At 35.8% G+C, this 17,448-nt stretch overlaps 1 protein-coding gene across 2 annotated transcripts in view; it reads left to right on the plus strand.

Moving 5' to 3' along the window:
- Positions 1-17,448, plus strand: part of RECK (reversion inducing cysteine rich protein with kazal motifs) — a 65,103-nt gene that overhangs the window by 5,623 nt on the left and 42,032 nt on the right. For both annotated transcript variants that reach the window (XM_016222904.2, XM_016222905.2), the window contains exons 2-5: positions 5,775-5,833; positions 11,622-11,696; positions 12,625-12,661; positions 15,687-15,772. In XM_016222904.2, the coding sequence (XP_016078390.2) occupies positions 5,775-5,833; positions 11,622-11,696; positions 12,625-12,661; positions 15,687-15,772 (257 nt within the window). The remainder of the gene's footprint in view (positions 1-5,774; positions 5,834-11,621; positions 11,697-12,624; positions 12,662-15,686; positions 15,773-17,448) is intronic.

Genomic DNA, 17,448 nt, shown 5'->3' on the forward strand with positions numbered 1-17,448 from the left:
ACCAATACTACTTTTGGAGATAGTCTCTCTCTCTAGCTCTGATTGGTTCTCTCTCGTGCATCTCTTGTATTTCCTACTCTCCACCAACCAGCTTCCTCTTTTAACTTAAAGTGTCTGCACCACCATAAAACTTCAGTTTGCCCCACCCAGCTCTTCTTGACCTTATAGCTGTGGAGCCAACCACCAACTGGTTGCATATCTCTGTGCCTGAGTATATGATTGGGATCAATTTATCTTTTGACCTAGACCAAAAACTCATATGATGTTTGTTAAATTACGAGTTGGTCACCATATGAAATATGGTACTGAAGTGGTACAGTGAGGGAAATACAACTTTTTGTACTTTTTTTCCTGATAAAAAGCTACCTAACTAGGAAATGATTACATATTAACCTATGAATAAAAATTTTTTGAGCTGAGCACTGTGCTAAATGGGTACAAGACGTTTACAACCAGTCTGGGGATACCATAAGTATAAACATGAAATGAGAGAAGTGTTAAAGTTTCCAGTTCTGACTAGAATAGTAGGGCCTTAAATCGCAAAAAAAACCACAAAAAATTAAAAAAGCAACAACATGACTTGGAGTTGTTGGAGAAGAAAGGCTTTCTAAGAGTTGAGGTGAGATTTAGGTCAGCAGGAGAGGGCACTGAGCATTTCAGGCAGAAAGCTGTATTCAGGGTAAATAGCTGTGTTGTAGGTTTTCTTGTTAAAAAATAAGGCTGTCAGGGAAGGGGAGGTTAGAATATTTGGAAAATTTAGAATTAGAATAGCAGGAAGCCAATGTAGGCCCTTGATTAGAAGAGTGATATTATGAAAGGGCTATTAAAAAATTAATCCGACAGTCATACTGGTAATAGAGTTGAATAGAATTGGTTGTTGCAGCAGTGCACTATGAGGCAAGCAATGGAGAAGGCTATCAGTAACTTACAAATGATTTTAAAAAAATAGAAAATATATATCTGTCTAAATAGATAAGTAAAGCAGTATGACAGATGATATGATGTTAGCAATATTGAATCCAGGTGGTTGGGTATATGGATAATCATTTTACTGTTTGGCTCTTCATTGGCTGTTGATATACATGTACAAACATATATTTTAAAAGGTAAATGTAACAATTGCAAGAATACATTTATAAGTTAAAGTTGCAGTTGTCATTTAAGCATTTTTAAAGTGATTGTCAATTTCCAGACTGTCTTGAAAATAAAAATTTAACTAAAATTAAGATCAGATTTTTTATTAACATGTCTTTTTTATTTAGAATGATCTTTTTCCAGTATCAGCACAGATTTAGCTTTTCCCCATCAATAGTTTAGGATATATATGTTCTGTTTTAGTAATTCTTTAGGAAGACATTAATTAGAAGGAATCTTATTTTCTTTATAAAAGAAAACAAGAATGGCTTTTCATTAACCAAATTGAATTATAGCTTTCAGGAGGCTTCTGTGGCAAAATCTCTTTTAACTTCAAAAATCCTGTAATTCTATGAATATTTTAGTTTAAATTAGGGTGTGTATTTGTTTTTTTAAATGCTGGTTGGTCTTAGAAGTTGCATTTTTCCCTTGTGGCTGGAGCATGTGCTTCCTGCTTACTTGTCTATCTTTAGTACACATGTGGCCCAAACCAGCAGCCAAACCTTGATGTTTCTAATTATTGGATAATTCTGCTTGCATAGTTCTAGGTTACACTAATACCTTCTTAAACACAACATGCATGGCCTTTAGTAATCAGTTTTTTGTTTTTATTAATTTTATAATTACAGGCTCTTGGAATAAGAATGTAAAATAGGACATTCATTCTTATATCTTTAATGAGAATAACACCTGTGCTCTTTATTTTCATTATGTCAATATCAATTTTTATTTTTAACTAATTTACCTTTATTTGTTCAATTCCATTTTATGAGAATAATAGTTTTTCTTGAAGAACAAGAAATTAGATTAGAATCAAATTATATTAACAAATTTCTAGAATTCATTGTCTTCTCTTATATAAAACATTAGACCTTAGAGAGTTTTTTGCACTATAATAGTTGACTGACCCAATTAATTCATTTTAATAGCTCTAAAAAAGACAAAGAACTTTAATGGGCACATTAATTGCATTTGAAATCCTTTTCCCCATTCTTAATGAAGACATATGAATTGATGCCTATTTGTAGACATTTATTTCTTGAAAATATGCATTGTTAAAAATTCTAATAACTTTTTGTTGTCTCAAAGAAAGAAAGCTGTGTACCAATATAATAATGGCTAAAGTTAAGAATAGCATGTGGAAAATGTGATGGCACATTGGTTCCCTTTTCAAGGGAGGGTGGCAGTTTTCTCCAGGGAGGAAATGTACTATTACAGAGGAATGCTTGGTTGTGAGGGGGAAGGGAGTTATTGCCAGAAGACTTCAGGCTGCCCTCTTTAATCTCATTTTGTCAGAAATATCAGGTATTTGGAAGGACTAGAAGGAAATATGTCAAAATGTCAACACAGGTTCTGGCAGGACAGTGAGAGCATAGGTGTGCTTTTTTAAAAATCCTCACCTGAGGATATGTTTTTATTGATTTGGGGGAAGGGTAAGGAGGGAGAGAGAGAGGATAGAGGGAAACATTGATCGGTTGCCTCACAGCTGTGCCCCGACCAGGGACTGAACCAGCAACCTAGGTATGCTCCAACCAACTGAGCCACTCGGCCAGGGCTTATCTTATTTTCTTAATGAAAAAAAATTATTTCAAAATTTTAACTTGGGGGGGGGGATCACTTCACTATAAATTTTACCTTCACCTTTAAATAGGGAAAAAATAGGCTTTTTATATATTTTTTTAATAAAACTTTCCATTGTTATTGAAGTTTTAATTATAACATATTTTGTGTTTCTGTTCTAAACAGACCTTTGCTCCAAGAAACTTTTTCAAAAATCTCTAGACCCAAATCAGACTCTTGTCTGCCTGATTGTTTACTTTTTGCTAAGCCTCTGCTTATTGGGACCATATGTTATCCTGAATTACATATCTTTGCTCATGATCAGCTGGATTTTCTGCCCTCATATGACTTTTGTGTTAGAGCAGCAATTTTCAATCTGTGTTCTGCAGCAGGCACACTGGTGTGCCACGAGAATTTTTAAAACATGCAATATCTGATTATTTAGTCAGGGGCACTGACCCCTTTTCCCTTATATTGTCAAATAAAAAAATGACAACAGCCAACACAACAATACTTGTCTGGTGTGAATGAATCAATTTTACCTCCCTGGCTGGTGTGGCTCAGTTGGTTGGGCATTGTCCTGTGAACCAAAGGGTTTCCAGTTAGATTCCCATCAGAGCACATGCCTGAGTTGTGGGCTTGATTCCTAGTGAGGGCTGTGTGGGAGGCAGCCAATGGATGTTTTGCTCTCACACTGATGTTTTTCTCTCCCTCTTCCTTTCTCTCTAAACTCAATTTAAAAATCTTTTAAAAATTATACCTATTTTTTTTCAGATCGGCAAAAAGTATATTTTTTGGTGTTCCACAGGATTTTAGTAGTTAGTATATGTGTGCCATGAGATGAAAAGGATTGAAAATCACTGCTCTAGAATAGTAACATGCCCCTCCTGATTATCTCTATAGCCAACTTATGAATTTCTCTGGGCTCATAATGCTGTTCAGCAACATTTTTTCTTTTCTTTAATTTGATAGTTCTCAAACTGACACTCTGAAATGTTAATAAGTGGCATAAAAAAAAGTCTCCTGTTCTGTGAGAAATCAGTCTACTTAGATCTCCCTTATAGGAGATTAATAATGAATATTAGCATATTAAAGGATTAAAGTACAGCAGTGAAGAATTCTCTTTGTCATTTCCAAATTTATTTGTACGTGAAACATTTTCTCTTGAGGGATAGTTATTAACAACTCATGAAACAGTGTTTAGTAGAACACAAGTTTGAGAAACATATCTATAGTTGCCTTCTTTCTCTGTTCTTCATAACAGCTGTTTCAGACCTCTACAATTTAAATCCAAGCCTCCATCCCCATCTCAGTCCTTTTTGTTCTCAGACCTAATCTCTGTTTCACTGAGAAAATGGAGGCTGTCAGTTTTCCTCTTAATTTGAGTTCCCTTACATCCTTTCCTCTTGTCTAGACTTTGTTCTATCATTAGACTGTAACCTAGATGAAGTCAGAGAGCATAACATTTGTTCACTATTGTATCCCTAGCCCCAAATACAACCCACATCCTATTTTCTGTTTTGTCCATAACTGGGTGTAGAGCAACTCAATTCTGCACTGACCACCCAGAGTTAGAACAGACCCCACAAGTTAAAGGGCATGGGCCTCAACAAGACTGCTCTTACTTCAGGCACTTTGGGGGTTCCCAAGCCACCCACACTTCTGACCATCTGGCTATCCAGATTTCCCATGACCCTCTCAGAATGAGTAACTCACTGGAATGATTTGTAAAACTCAGGGAAGCACTGTAGTTATGATTACAGTTTTATTATAAAGGATACAAATCAGGAGGACCAGTCAAATGAAGAGACATACAGGGTGAGGTCTGGGAGGAAATGCAGAGCTTGTTTCCTTTCCTCATGGAATCAGTATCCATCCTCTTCCTCGCACATCAGTGTCTTCACCAGCTGGGAAAGGTTCACTGAGCTTTGGTATCTAGAGTTTTTATTAGGATTCCGTCACTTAGATGATTAATTGAAATCATTGGCCATGTGGTTGAACTCAATCTCCAGTTCCCCTGTCCTGCTGGATGTTGAGAGATCGAGGTGATATCATGTGGCTCAAAGCAACCCTCTTATTACATGGCTGACTTTTCCAGCCCTGAAGATTCTAGGTGAGACCTTGGGTCACCTCATAAACATAACAGACATTCCTGTTACTCAGGAAATTCCAGGGATTTAGAGTCTCCCAAGGACCACTCTAAAATAATGGAAAAATCTTCCCTCGATCCTGCATCCTTATACTTCCTCACCTCTAGTTTACTCCTTAATATGATTCACTTCTACCAATTCCACAGAAAGTACATTGTGAAGGTCACAAAGTGGCCTCCTAATTAGTAAACAGATTTGTTTTTTTGAGTCTTCAGTCTAACCTGACTATTCTGGTGTATGACGCTAGCTGTTCCCTCTTCTGTGGTGCCACTTTCTTGCTACCTCTCTGACTGTTCCATCTCCGTCTTTTTCTTTGTTTCTTCCCATGTCTCAGATATTGCTGTTCTTTGGAATTTGGTGCTCTGTTCACTTCTCACTAGAAACTCTCCCTAGGCAATGTCATTTATTTCTATATGTCTTCTTTTTGCCAATGATTATAAATTTGGATCTTTAGACTTGGTTTTACGTGCAGTCTAGACTTGGATTTGTGACTTTACTGGAATTTTCATCTAGATGTCCTATAGAAACCTTAAATTTAACATGTTCAAAACAAAATTCACTCTTTTTTTCTTTCTAATTTAACCTTACATTATAGGTATAGTAATAGAATGGAGTCCATAGGGCAATTGTAAGGGTTGAATAAGATAATGCATAAAGCAATCTTAGTAAAATTCTGGCACCTGGAAAGTACACAATACATTAGCTATTATTACATGACAGTCCCCCCTATTAGACTACAAGCTTTTTGAGGGCAAGAACCAACCTAGCACTGTCCTTGGCTTCTATTAGATACACAGTAAAAGTTTGTTGAATTAAAATGAATAATACTAATAATCTGTTGAATGAATGGTTTGTATAACCATTTGATTTAGCTTAACTATCTTGTTTATATAAAGTGGGCAACATCAGGTGCTTATTTTTTCTTCCTAGGTGCATTATGTTGTGATCATTCCAAGGATAACCAAATGTGCCGTGATGTATGTGAACAGGTAAGCTTACATAATAATTCTAGAAGGTTTTAGTTATGTAACTGTTATTAATTAGAATTGTTTTGAAGAAATCTGTTGGACAGCACCTTAACCAAGAGAAGAGAGTTCATGTCACCAGTAATGGAACAAATTAATGTGTGTCTGCTGACACGATGCAGTGAAAAGAGCACAGTATCTCATGTAGAATTTCTGCCAAAAATGTATAACCTGATCATGAAGAAACAGTAGGACAAACCCAGGTTGAGGGATATTCCTCAAAACAGCAGCCTGTACTCTTCAAAAAGGTAATCATTGTTATAAAAACAAAGGCTATAAGAAACATCCAGGTTAAAGGACACTGGAGACATGACAACTAAATGCAATGAGTGATCCTAGATTGGATCCTGGAATTAAAAGATTGCTATGAAAAGGACATTATGGGGATAAACTGGTAAAATTTGAATATAGGCTGTAATAATATTGTATCGGTGCTCTATTCCTGAATTTGGTGGTTGTATTGTGGTCAGGTAGGATGGTGTCCTTGTTCTTAGGATATACATGTTGGAATTTAGGAATGAATATTGTGCATGTAATGAATTCTAAAATGTTTCATCAAAATAATAGTAATAATAATATGTGTTTATGCAGACAGTTAAAGCAAATGTTGCAAAATGTTCATTGTACTACTTTTGAAACTTTCTGCAGATATGAATTTTTCTTGTTGAGCCTTTTCAGGCAAATTCTACTGAGACAATACCTAAAGTCTTAAAGTCTTACCTTTCTTTCATCATCTTGGTTGTGTAGTTCTAGCCTTAGCACTTGAGAAGTAATGGCCTCAATCATCTTTTGGAGGAATTTTCAAGTAATTGCCTGGATTTTGTCACTGTCTAAAACCAAGAAAGCTATCTGGGATTAAAAGTTCTCTCAAATGGTACTATGACTTTAGAAAGATTTTGCGAGATACTTTCTAATTATAAAACAAGATAGTGACTTGGCTCATCTAAATAGCTGCCTCAGAATTCATGTAGAAACTCTACAGCAAATTAAGTTTTCTGCACATTTATTGCCTGAAAATAGCTTTTAGAAGCAAAAATGAGCCTTTGATGCTGTCACCATAAGGGAGTTTTTAAAGTTGCTCTACTACTGCCTGGCTGGCGTGGCTCAGCAGTTGAGCATCGACCTAGGATCCAGGAGATCGCGGTTCGATTCCTGGTCAGGGCACATGCCCAGGTTGGGGCCTTGAGTCCCCAATAGGGGGCATGCAGGAGGCAGCCAATCAATGACTCTGTCATCATTGATGTTTCTATCTCTCCCTCTCCTTCCTCTCTCTGAAATCATATTTAGAAAGAAAAAAAAAAAAGTAGCTCTGCTACTCTTGGAAACACTGCTTTCCTGACTTTTTGCTTTGTTTCTTCTTGTTTTTCCCACTAGGTGTTCAAAAGAGGGAATGATTTTTAAGAAATTAGACAGGCAAGGTCTAAGTTCTTAAACTCAGAAATGTTAGAAATTCAATATTAACAAATTAAGTCACTACTATAGTTACCCTAATATAGAACATTCATCCCTAACCTAGTTTCACTTTAATTGAGAAATAAGGCAAAGAAATCCGGCAAATTGGACCCCAGATATTACTCATTACTAGTTACACAAATGTTGAATGTAACTTTTATATCCAAATGCACACTAAACTACAGAATTAGATTTACTCCCAGATGAGGAGAAGTAAGGTCTGGGTTACAGATATTCACTTTCTCCTACCATACTCAACAGTTGGGTAAGTCAGTGAGCAAGTCAGTCTTCACAATCACTGGAGGAGTGAGTACGCATGTGGAGAGAGGCCAGGTTGCTAAAACTAGCAGAGCTCACTCAAAATGAAAGGAAATACCAGGAGTAAGGAATAATTATTTCTTTAGTAGAGAATGAAGAAAGGGTGGAGTCCTGATGACATTTAGGTCTTGAGTTGGAGTGAATAGTAGTATCCCTGATGGTTATGAGAGGTTGGGAAAAGATTTGGTTTGGGGGGCAGTGGGGAAGGCGAGTTGCCAAATTATGAGTGAAAACCACTGTGTGAAGACAGTTAGAGATTTGGAATTAGAACTTTAGAATTTGAATTTAGATAAGTCAGGGCTGGTGTTTTATAAAAGTCAATGAAATAAGGTGTCAGATGCCAAAGAAAAGTCAAGGAGTTTAACATCTGAGAAAACGCACTTGGTTTTTAAAAGAAGACTATTAGGAGAGATACTCTAAAGAAGGAATTTTGTTGACTTTGTTTATGGTGAATCCTTCACTGCTTAGAATAGTGCCTCACTTGAAAAACTCTCAATAAATATTTCTAGATTGACTGGAGTGGTGGGGCTAAAAGTCATAGTGCAGAGATTTAAAATATTTAAATAGAAATTTATCATGTAATATTGCAAACTTGCAAAAATGTATTGTTTTATATGAATCATATCTTCCCAACTACGTTATAAATTCTTTGAATATAGAGATTATGATCTGTCTTATTCATCTTTGTTGTACTCATCATACCTTTGCTTAAGGAAGTTGGTCAATGAATGTTTGCAAGTAATGAAAGGAAAATGTAGAATGTTAATTGGAAAAGTCAGTAAGTCAGTACAGGAAATTAAGATTTGTTTCAAGAGGAGAGGCCTTTGCTTGTTTGAAGACAAAGCGAAATGAGTTATGACAGAGGGAGGAGATAAGTATGAGTTAAAAATCTCTCAAGATCAGGATTGTAAACTGTGATCTGATTATTTCTGCCTTGACCAGGATACAGTTTTGGTTATTAAGTTTTTTGCTCTGAGATGATTTGTGTAATCATAGTACATATTTTGATATACTGAATAAGTATTCATTTTTCTTTTTAAGTGTGCTGATCAGTTTAGTGAGAAAAGTAACTGCTTCTGTTCAAGTCTACCGTATGTAAAAATATGTACATGCTGCCTTCTTTAACCTAATTATTTAACTTATTTATATTCCTAATATTATTATTAGTTATTTATATTTCTAATAAGTTATCTTATTTATATTACTAATAACTATGTTTCTTGGTTTAATTTAATCTACTTTATAAAATTATAATTTTAGAGACAGAGAGACCGGATAGTCTTTTTTTTTTTTTTTAATCCTTATCCAAGTATGTTTTTTACTGATTTTGGAGAGAGGAAGGGAGAGAGAGAAGCATCCATGTGAGGGAGAAACATCGATTGGTTGCTTCCTGTACATGCCTGGAAGGGGGATCAAACTTGCAACCTGGGTATGTGCCCTGACTGGGAATTGAACCCACCGCCTTTCAGTGTATGGGACAGTGCTCCAACCAAGCCACACTGGCCAGGACGATTGTCTAACTCCTTAATTTTGCTTGTTAGCTATTCAAAAAACTGAAACACAGGGAACAGTTTTTTTTTTAAATATTTTTTCCTATGTGCCAGGTTCTTTACATGCATTATTTCATTTAATTCTCATACTAAGCACTTGAGGGAGATAATATTATTGTCTGCATTTTATAGATGAGGAAAAACTGAGGTATAGAAAAGTTAAATAACTTGCCAAGGTCTCTAAGGAAATAACTTGAGGAGCAAGGGCTCAAACCCAAGTGTGTTTGATTACCAAGTCCATGGTCTTAGCCACCAGGCTAAGGCCAAGTAGGTTGCTCAGTTCATTGTTCTTTGTGCTGTTCTAAACTGTTTCAAGTATTGTAGGTTCTTTGCTTTGTTTTTTTGTTTCTATTTTGTGAGTAGGTAGAATGGAGGCAAAACAGGATGAATGGAAGCATAGCTTTCTCTATACTTCTTCCAATTCCACTACCAATGTCTTGTGCTTGCTTCTTTCTTTCTACCTCTTTTTTATTGTTTCTTGCTTTCTTTCATTATTGTCTTTTTCCCCCCATTTATTATTCTTTTTATCTTTTTATCATGGGAATTTTCATATATATACAAAGGTAAATAAAAATATAATAAACCCCATATTCAGCTTCAGCATTATTAAGTCAAGGCCAGTTGTGTTTCATTTATACCCCGGTCCACTCCCCCCCAACAGTTATATTGAGACAGGTTTATATTTAAGCAAATCCCAGTTGTCATATCATTTGATTCATAAATTTTCAGTTTGTATAAGTACTCATTAAAGTGGTATAAAAATACCCCAGCCAGCATGGCCCAGCGGTTGAGCATCAACCTGTGATCCAAGAAATCAAGGTTTGATTCCTGGTCAGGACACATGCCCGGGTTGCAGGCTCAATCCCTGGTGGGGGCGTGCAGGAGGCAGCCTATCAGTAATTCTCATCATTGATGTTTCTATCTCTCTTTCTCCCTCTCCCTTCTTCTCTCTGAAATCAATAAAGATATATATATATATATATTTTTTAATTAAAAAAAATAAAGTGGTATAAAAATAAAAACACTTCTTTAAAAATTATCACTTCTTTTAAAATATAATATTCAAATATCTAGTTATTTTTCAAATTTATTGTTACATAATTTTATTTTTAGTTTGAATCAGGATCCAAGTGAGATATAAGCATTGCAATTGGCTATATCTTTTGAATATCTTTTGATATTTGGGTTTCTTCTTACAATTTATTTGATGAACAAATCTGGTCATTTATTCTGTAGCATTTCCCACAGTGTGAATTATGTTGTTCACATCCCCATTGTGTCATTTTAATGTGTTCCTCTTTTCTCTAGATTTCTTAGTAATTAGTAGGTAGATTTAGAGCAGAGCTGTTCAATAGAAATTTGTACAGTAATGAAAATATTCTATATCTGTTATCCAGTTCACTAGCCTCTAGCCAGGTGTGCCAAGTGAACACTTGAAATGTGATTAAAGAGATTGAGGAACTGAATTTTTTATTTTATTAAAGTTTAATGATTTCAGTTTAAATTTAAATAGCCACACGTGGCAAGCAGCTACAGCTACATTATGAAACAGATCCAGAGACTTGACCAGATTCAGGTTAGGTTTTTTTGTTAAGTCTTACACATAAGTGGTATTGTGTCTGGTTGTCTCTTTTTGTAATATTATCAGTTATTTGTTGATAATCGCCTAAATGCATTAATTCACTAGGGGTTGCAAAATGGTGATATTCTAGCTCTCTTCACTTATTAATTATAGTTGGTAGTTTGGGAGGAAAGTGGCTACTAAAACTAACTGGAGCTAAGTCCTTTTTCACTGTCCTTAGCATTTATGGATTTTATAATCTTAACTGTTTGTAGGTAACCATAAAGGTCTGTCTGATATACATAATTAATTATTATTTACTGAGACATCAAATTGTTAATTTCATTGACTGAAATTCTCTTTGGAAGTAAGCCACGTAGCTTGGTGAGTGAACTGTCAGCTCCTCAGCATCTATATTAAAAAGTGGCTTTGTCTCTATTTTATGGCATTTTGCAGCAAAGCTTATGCCATAATGCTATTTACAAATTTGTTCTTCACCAGTATCAAGGTATAACATAGTTTATTTTTTATTGTGGTCAGTTGACTGCAGTTTGTATAACATTTTAGAATAAATTTATCGGGAGTTTTTTCTTTTTCTGTTTCTCTTTTTTTCTCCCAGGCTACAGTTTGGTAGCCTGATTTTCTCCATTTTGGTTATTAGAAAATGGACCCTCTTGGTTATTTGCCAAACTAACCAACCTTTTAAGAAATGTTATATCATTTTAATTTAGATGCTTCCAAAGGTTTTCCATATATAAAAGGAAGTTGAAAGATATTCTAGGCAACTGATAAATTTAGAAGATAATACATTTTACCTCCCCTTATTTCTTATGAAAAAATACCACAAAAACTTTTTTCTTTTGTCAAATAGATATTCTCCTCAAAAAGTGAATCCCGACTAAAACATCTGTTGCAGAGAGCCCCAGATTATTGCCCTGAAACAATGGTAGGTCTTGTTTAACTTAACTATGGAAGCTTTTGTCTAAATGAAGTCATCTAATGAGTTCCCTATAGATTTAGCAAAATTTTCAATGAATACGGTTTGGGGTCAAAGTAAAATGTTAGATTTAGCTAGGTACTTTAAAAGGATCTTTACACAAATTGCTAGATAGAATATGTCTTTCATTTTTATTGTTTATTCTATGATATAGGTAAAAACAATATTAAATACAAATTTAGTTTTTAAATTTCATTATAATAGTTTATCTGGAATTTGGAATTTTACTTGTTATATTTTGATAATTTTATGAAAACTGTATTACCTAAATTTTATATTTATTTTGATTTTGAAAAGTTGTATTTGTGATAAGGGAAAATATGTGATTTTTCATTATTCCTGTCTTCTTGTTTTCTGGTATACAGTAGATACATTGCTTGCCTGTCTGAATCATGTAACTAAGAATGTCTCTAATGCTTGGGCCATCATCCTCTGTGTGGGATGCTTGTAAGCCAGGCTAAACAAACCTGAGCTTGCCATGGGTGAGTCTCTTTAGATTACGGTAGCTTGCATTGTGTGACAGGGGGAGATGGTGATCACACAGTTCTGACTGATACATTTTCCTTTAGTCACTGTACACTTTTGTCCTTGTACTTAGAAACAGTGATTCCAGTAAGCAGCCTGAGTAACCAGACTAATCTTCAATGCTCTTAGATGGGAAGACGGGGAAAAAACAAGCAATATTTTTCATCTGTTTTATTCCCCGCCTCCCCCCCCCCCCCAAAATAGCCAGTTGATATTTGTATAACTACTAGAACATTGACTGTTACAGATGGAAACATAATCAGATCAGCTTTATATAATTTCTGTAGAAATTAAGCATCGTATTTAGGAACTGGTTATCTACATAAAAGCCTTTTGGTGATTACAATTTTAGGTTGAAATTTGGAGTTGTATGAATTCATCTTTGCCAGGTAAGTAATAGAAGTGTAACACTTAGCACTTTTATTTTTAAAAACTTACTGTAATTATAAAATCTGTCCCTATAACTTAAGTATAACCTTGAGTTTGTATACTCTCCTTCTCATAGGCACTCAAATTTTCAAATGTATACTTTATTCTTATTCCCTCAATTCTTAACTTTGTACTCTTGTCTCTACTTCTACCATTCTATTCGTAGAACTGGGCTTTGAAAGATCACCAGGATCTTAGTTCTTAAATCTTTTTCTCAGTACTTACTCTCCTTGACTTCCCTGCGACATTTGTTATTATTGACCACTACCTCCTTGTGACTGCACCTTGCTCTTTCTTACCTTTCCCCTCTTACCTGCCCCCACACCACCAACCACTGTGCAAGGGCTGTGGTTATTCCTCTGTGCAGTCCTCTTCCGTTCTCTCTCCACACTCGCCCTGCTAACTAATCAGCTCTGCAAAAGTAACTTTCAAGTCCAAGTCTTAGCTTGTGACTTCTAGACATCTCTACTTGGGTCTCTGTGTCCAGGTGGTATCTGAAGTGCAAATTCAAAACCAAACTCATCTTATAATTGCCTCTCTTGTGAATGACATTACTGGAAACCAATTTATCTTTGAGCGCTTTTTCTTTCTAGCTCCATTGACTCTGCTTATAAAGTCTTGCATCTGTCTTCACCACTTCTGATTCAAGCCTTTCTTATGCCATTCTTGGGATAGAATATTATAATAAACTTGTAACTGTAACTGGTATTTCAACACATCACAGCTGTCCTCCCAAGCCTTTCAAAAAAAATCCCTCAAGTGTTGTCCATTTCCATTGAAATTAAAGCCAAACTCTAGCCTGGCATTCATGGTCTCCTAGGATTAAAGCTTACTTTCCAGTCCTAGTTAAAGTCAGTGCCTTAAAATGGGAATATATCTTACGTATCTCTGAACTTTAAAGGCTGTCATACAGTATGATGTTTGCATTTTAAACATTTTGTGTTCCTGGAATTTCCACATTCTTACCTGTTTTCCTGATTATCCCTCTGTCTAATGATCTAATGTCCTGGAATTTTATATATATATATATCTATATATAGATATATATAGATATATATACACACACACACACACACGTAATTATGTGTATGTGTATGTAAATGCATATACATACACATTATTTTTACCAAACTGTAATTTCTGTAGTGGGATAAATCATTTATTTTATCCATTTTATAGTCCATAGAATATCTAATAGAGTACTTTGTACATAGTGGAGGCTCAGCAAATGTAAATGCTTGTCGAACAACTTAATATTTTCTAAGAGGCCACTGGGTATATGGAAACAGCAATATACAGCATTATATTATAAAAGTTCACAGAGTTTATGACCTACATTGATTCCATTCAAAATTATATCTAAAATGTAAGTGATTCTGAATAGCAAACAGCATAAGATTTAAAGAAAATGACACTAGGCAATGGGGCTACATGAGAGTCTGTTGCCCTTTTTACTCTTTTTTTTTTTTTTAACATATCTTTATTGATTTCAGAGAGAGTAAGGGAGAGGGAGAGATAGAAACATCAACGATGAGAGAGTCATTGATCACCCTACACTGGGGATCAAACCCACGACCTCCTGCACACCCTACACTGGGGATCAAACCCACGACCCGGGCATGTGCCCTGATTGGGAATCAAACCACGATCTCCTGGATCCTAGGTCGATGCTTAACTGCTGAGCCACACCCAGCCAGGCAACCTTTTTACTCTTAAAACATGTAGGGATAAAGAGGTTTATGGTATTTAGTATTTTTAGCCAATTGTAACAATTGAGGTGGTTTATATTATACAGGGTTGCGCAAAAATAGGTTTGCAGTTGTTTGTATGGAAAACAATACATAGATAATATAATAAATAATAATACAATAAATACAATAAATAATAATATTGTTGTATTATTATTTATTATTTAATAACAAGTTTGTTATTTATAATAATACAATAAACTATTTCGCATCCTCACAACTGTGAACCTACTTTTGCCCCACCCTATATTCTTAGAGCTTTGTCTGTCTGTGGGCTACTTATTTACTTTTGTTTGTTTTGTTTTTTAGCAGGATGCTTCTGTTTGTTGTTAAGTCCTACTTTTATTTGGAGAACTATGTTACCTATTGCCTTGAATCCCTGACATTTCTTTCAAATGTAAATAATAATCTAATGTATATGTGAGTTTGAAGACCTATGAATATATTACATGGAAGCAGCATAATAAAACATTTTTTAAAGGAATTTGCAGTATCCCTACAAGCATAAATCTTTTTCCTCTTTTCATAATTATTATATCTCCTAATTTTATTCTAGGAGTCATTCATTGACATTTGATTATAAAAAGGAATCTAAAACAATATTAAAACACTTTTTATAATTTTATAAAAAGGTGATGTTGTGATCCATCTTGTTATCAGTGATTTGGTTAGAGAAATACCTGCTGTACATAAACTGAACCAGAAGAGTAATTTTGCCCCATGATGAAGTGAACCCATCAAAGCTCATCTTGGCTCACAGGAGCTGTCCCTGTTTACTAAGTGTTTGTTTGTTTTTAAATGGCATCATGGGTTTCACACTACTGTAGGTATTTAATATTTTTTAATTCAATACCACTTGTGCCCCTTTTTGTTTGTTTGTTAAGTTAAATTGGAACCTTTGCCTCTGTTTCACTGTCTAAAGGTGAGGAAGGCCTATCCTTACTTTCCTGAACCTGTATGTCCTCTAAAAGTGCTACCTATCCAAGAATGAGAATGACTGAGAGGGTTTAGGGTGGGCAGGGAGATGAGAGAAAAAACAAAGGACCTGATGATTATGCTGTGAGGGACCCTCAGAATAACGCTGCGGGGAGGGGCTTAATAATTTGAGGCCCTTTGTCTGAGGTAGTTTTTCTGTAGACACTTGCTTTGAATTTTAGTGGTATCCACAAACCAATTTGACATGCTGTTTGTGTTTACTACTGCTTATGACAAAACATTTGAACATTTTGTTTTTAAGGTGTGTTTAAGAAATCTGATGGCTGGGTTGGCTTAGGCTGCTGTGAACTGGCTATTACCTTGGAGTGTCGACAGGCATGCAAGCAGGTAACACTGGGCAATCAGGCTCTTGAAAAGCATGGAGTGTGGATGGACCTGGAGAATATTATGCTAAGTGAAATAAGCCAGGCAGCGAAAGACAAATATCACATTATCTCACTTATACGTGGAATCTAAAGAACTTAATAAACTGATGAACAGAATAGATTCAATGACATGGAAGCATAGATGAGACTGACGAATGTCAGAGGGATAGAGGAGGGCGGGTGGGTGGAGGGGGAGAGAGTAACCAAAGAATTTATATGCATCTATGCACAACCCAAGGACACGGACAATGGTGGGGAGAGGGACTGGGGAGGGGGAAGGGACGGGGTGGAATGGGTCATTGGGGAGAAAAAGGGACATCTGTAATATTTTAAACAAAAATAAAAATTTTATTTTATTTATTTATTTATTTTTAAAATATATCTTTATTGATTTCATAGAGAGGAAAGGAGAGGGATAGAGAGATAGAAACATCAATGATGAGAGAGTCATTGATCGGCTGCCTCCTGCAGGCCCCTGAGCCTGCAACCCAGGCATGTGCCCTGGCCGGGAATTGAACCCCGATCGCCTGGATCCTGGGTTGACGCTCAACCGCTGAGCCACGCCCGGCCGGGCAAAAATAAAAATTTTTTAAAAAAAAGAAAGAAAAGCGTGGAGTGCAGTTTGGGTTTTAGCTGTACATATGTCTTATACCTTGCCCACCTCATACCTTTGGAGAGTAGACCTATAAAAGCTGCAAATTTAGTATTTTTTGCATGGACCACTTCCTTTTAGACTTGCTGCTTTTTCAGTTATGGCTATGGCATATAAGACCTTCAGCCCTCTCTTACTCTTTCTCAGCTTCTCTCTGCTGCACAAAGAAAGAATATTCATAAGTTATATAAATGTCTAATCACTGTGTCGTATACCTGAAACTAATATACTATTGTATGTCAACTGTAACTGAAAAATAAAAATTATTAAAGAAAAAAATATTATAAGAATTGAGGCCTTTTGTACTTTGCCGATGGTCATGCTTAGTCAGTGCTGAATGACTCCAAATGGTCATGTGAATTTGGCCTATGCCTGGATGAGAGTAGTTGATACCGTCAGCGTATTTTGCTTTCATCTTCCCTTCTGTCTTTCATCCTTGGTTTTCCCAGAGCATGTTCTTATATCCCTTCTCTGGTGAACATGATTCCTACAGTGAATTATGACTTCTTTTTTATTTTATATGTCTCTAGTCCAGTTCAGGTTAGGCCCCTGAATTATTCCTTATTATGTGTATTTTCACAGTGGTTCCTCAGAGTGTTATCAGAAACTGATCTGGTTCCTCATACTCCAAGTGGTGAGAGTAGACTTAACTGGGAAGTTTAGGTGTAATGAAGCCACAGCTGGAAAGCCTTCTTTCATTTTCTTCTTCTAGTGACTGTCCTCTTGACAGGGGTATGTGAGACCCAGTGTCACCTTCACTTTCCTACATACCACTGCCACACTCTTTGGGTAGTATACAGCCTAGCTATCTGGTGCTCTCCTCCAGGCATTCAGATGAAGCTCAGTTGCAGAGGATTGGAACTATAATGGATCTAGTGGGACAAAAAACAGTTGCCTGTTTATTCTGCTTCTTGCCCTCCCCATCCTCATCAGCTGGCTTATTCAAAATTACATGAGCTTAGGTGATAGACCAGAGGAAATAGAAC

This window comes from Miniopterus natalensis, chromosome 12 (genome assembly GCF_054644295.1).
Source record: "Miniopterus natalensis isolate mMinNat1 chromosome 12, mMinNat1.hap1, whole genome shotgun sequence".
NCBI lineage: Eukaryota > Metazoa > Chordata > Mammalia > Chiroptera > Miniopteridae > Miniopterus > Miniopterus natalensis.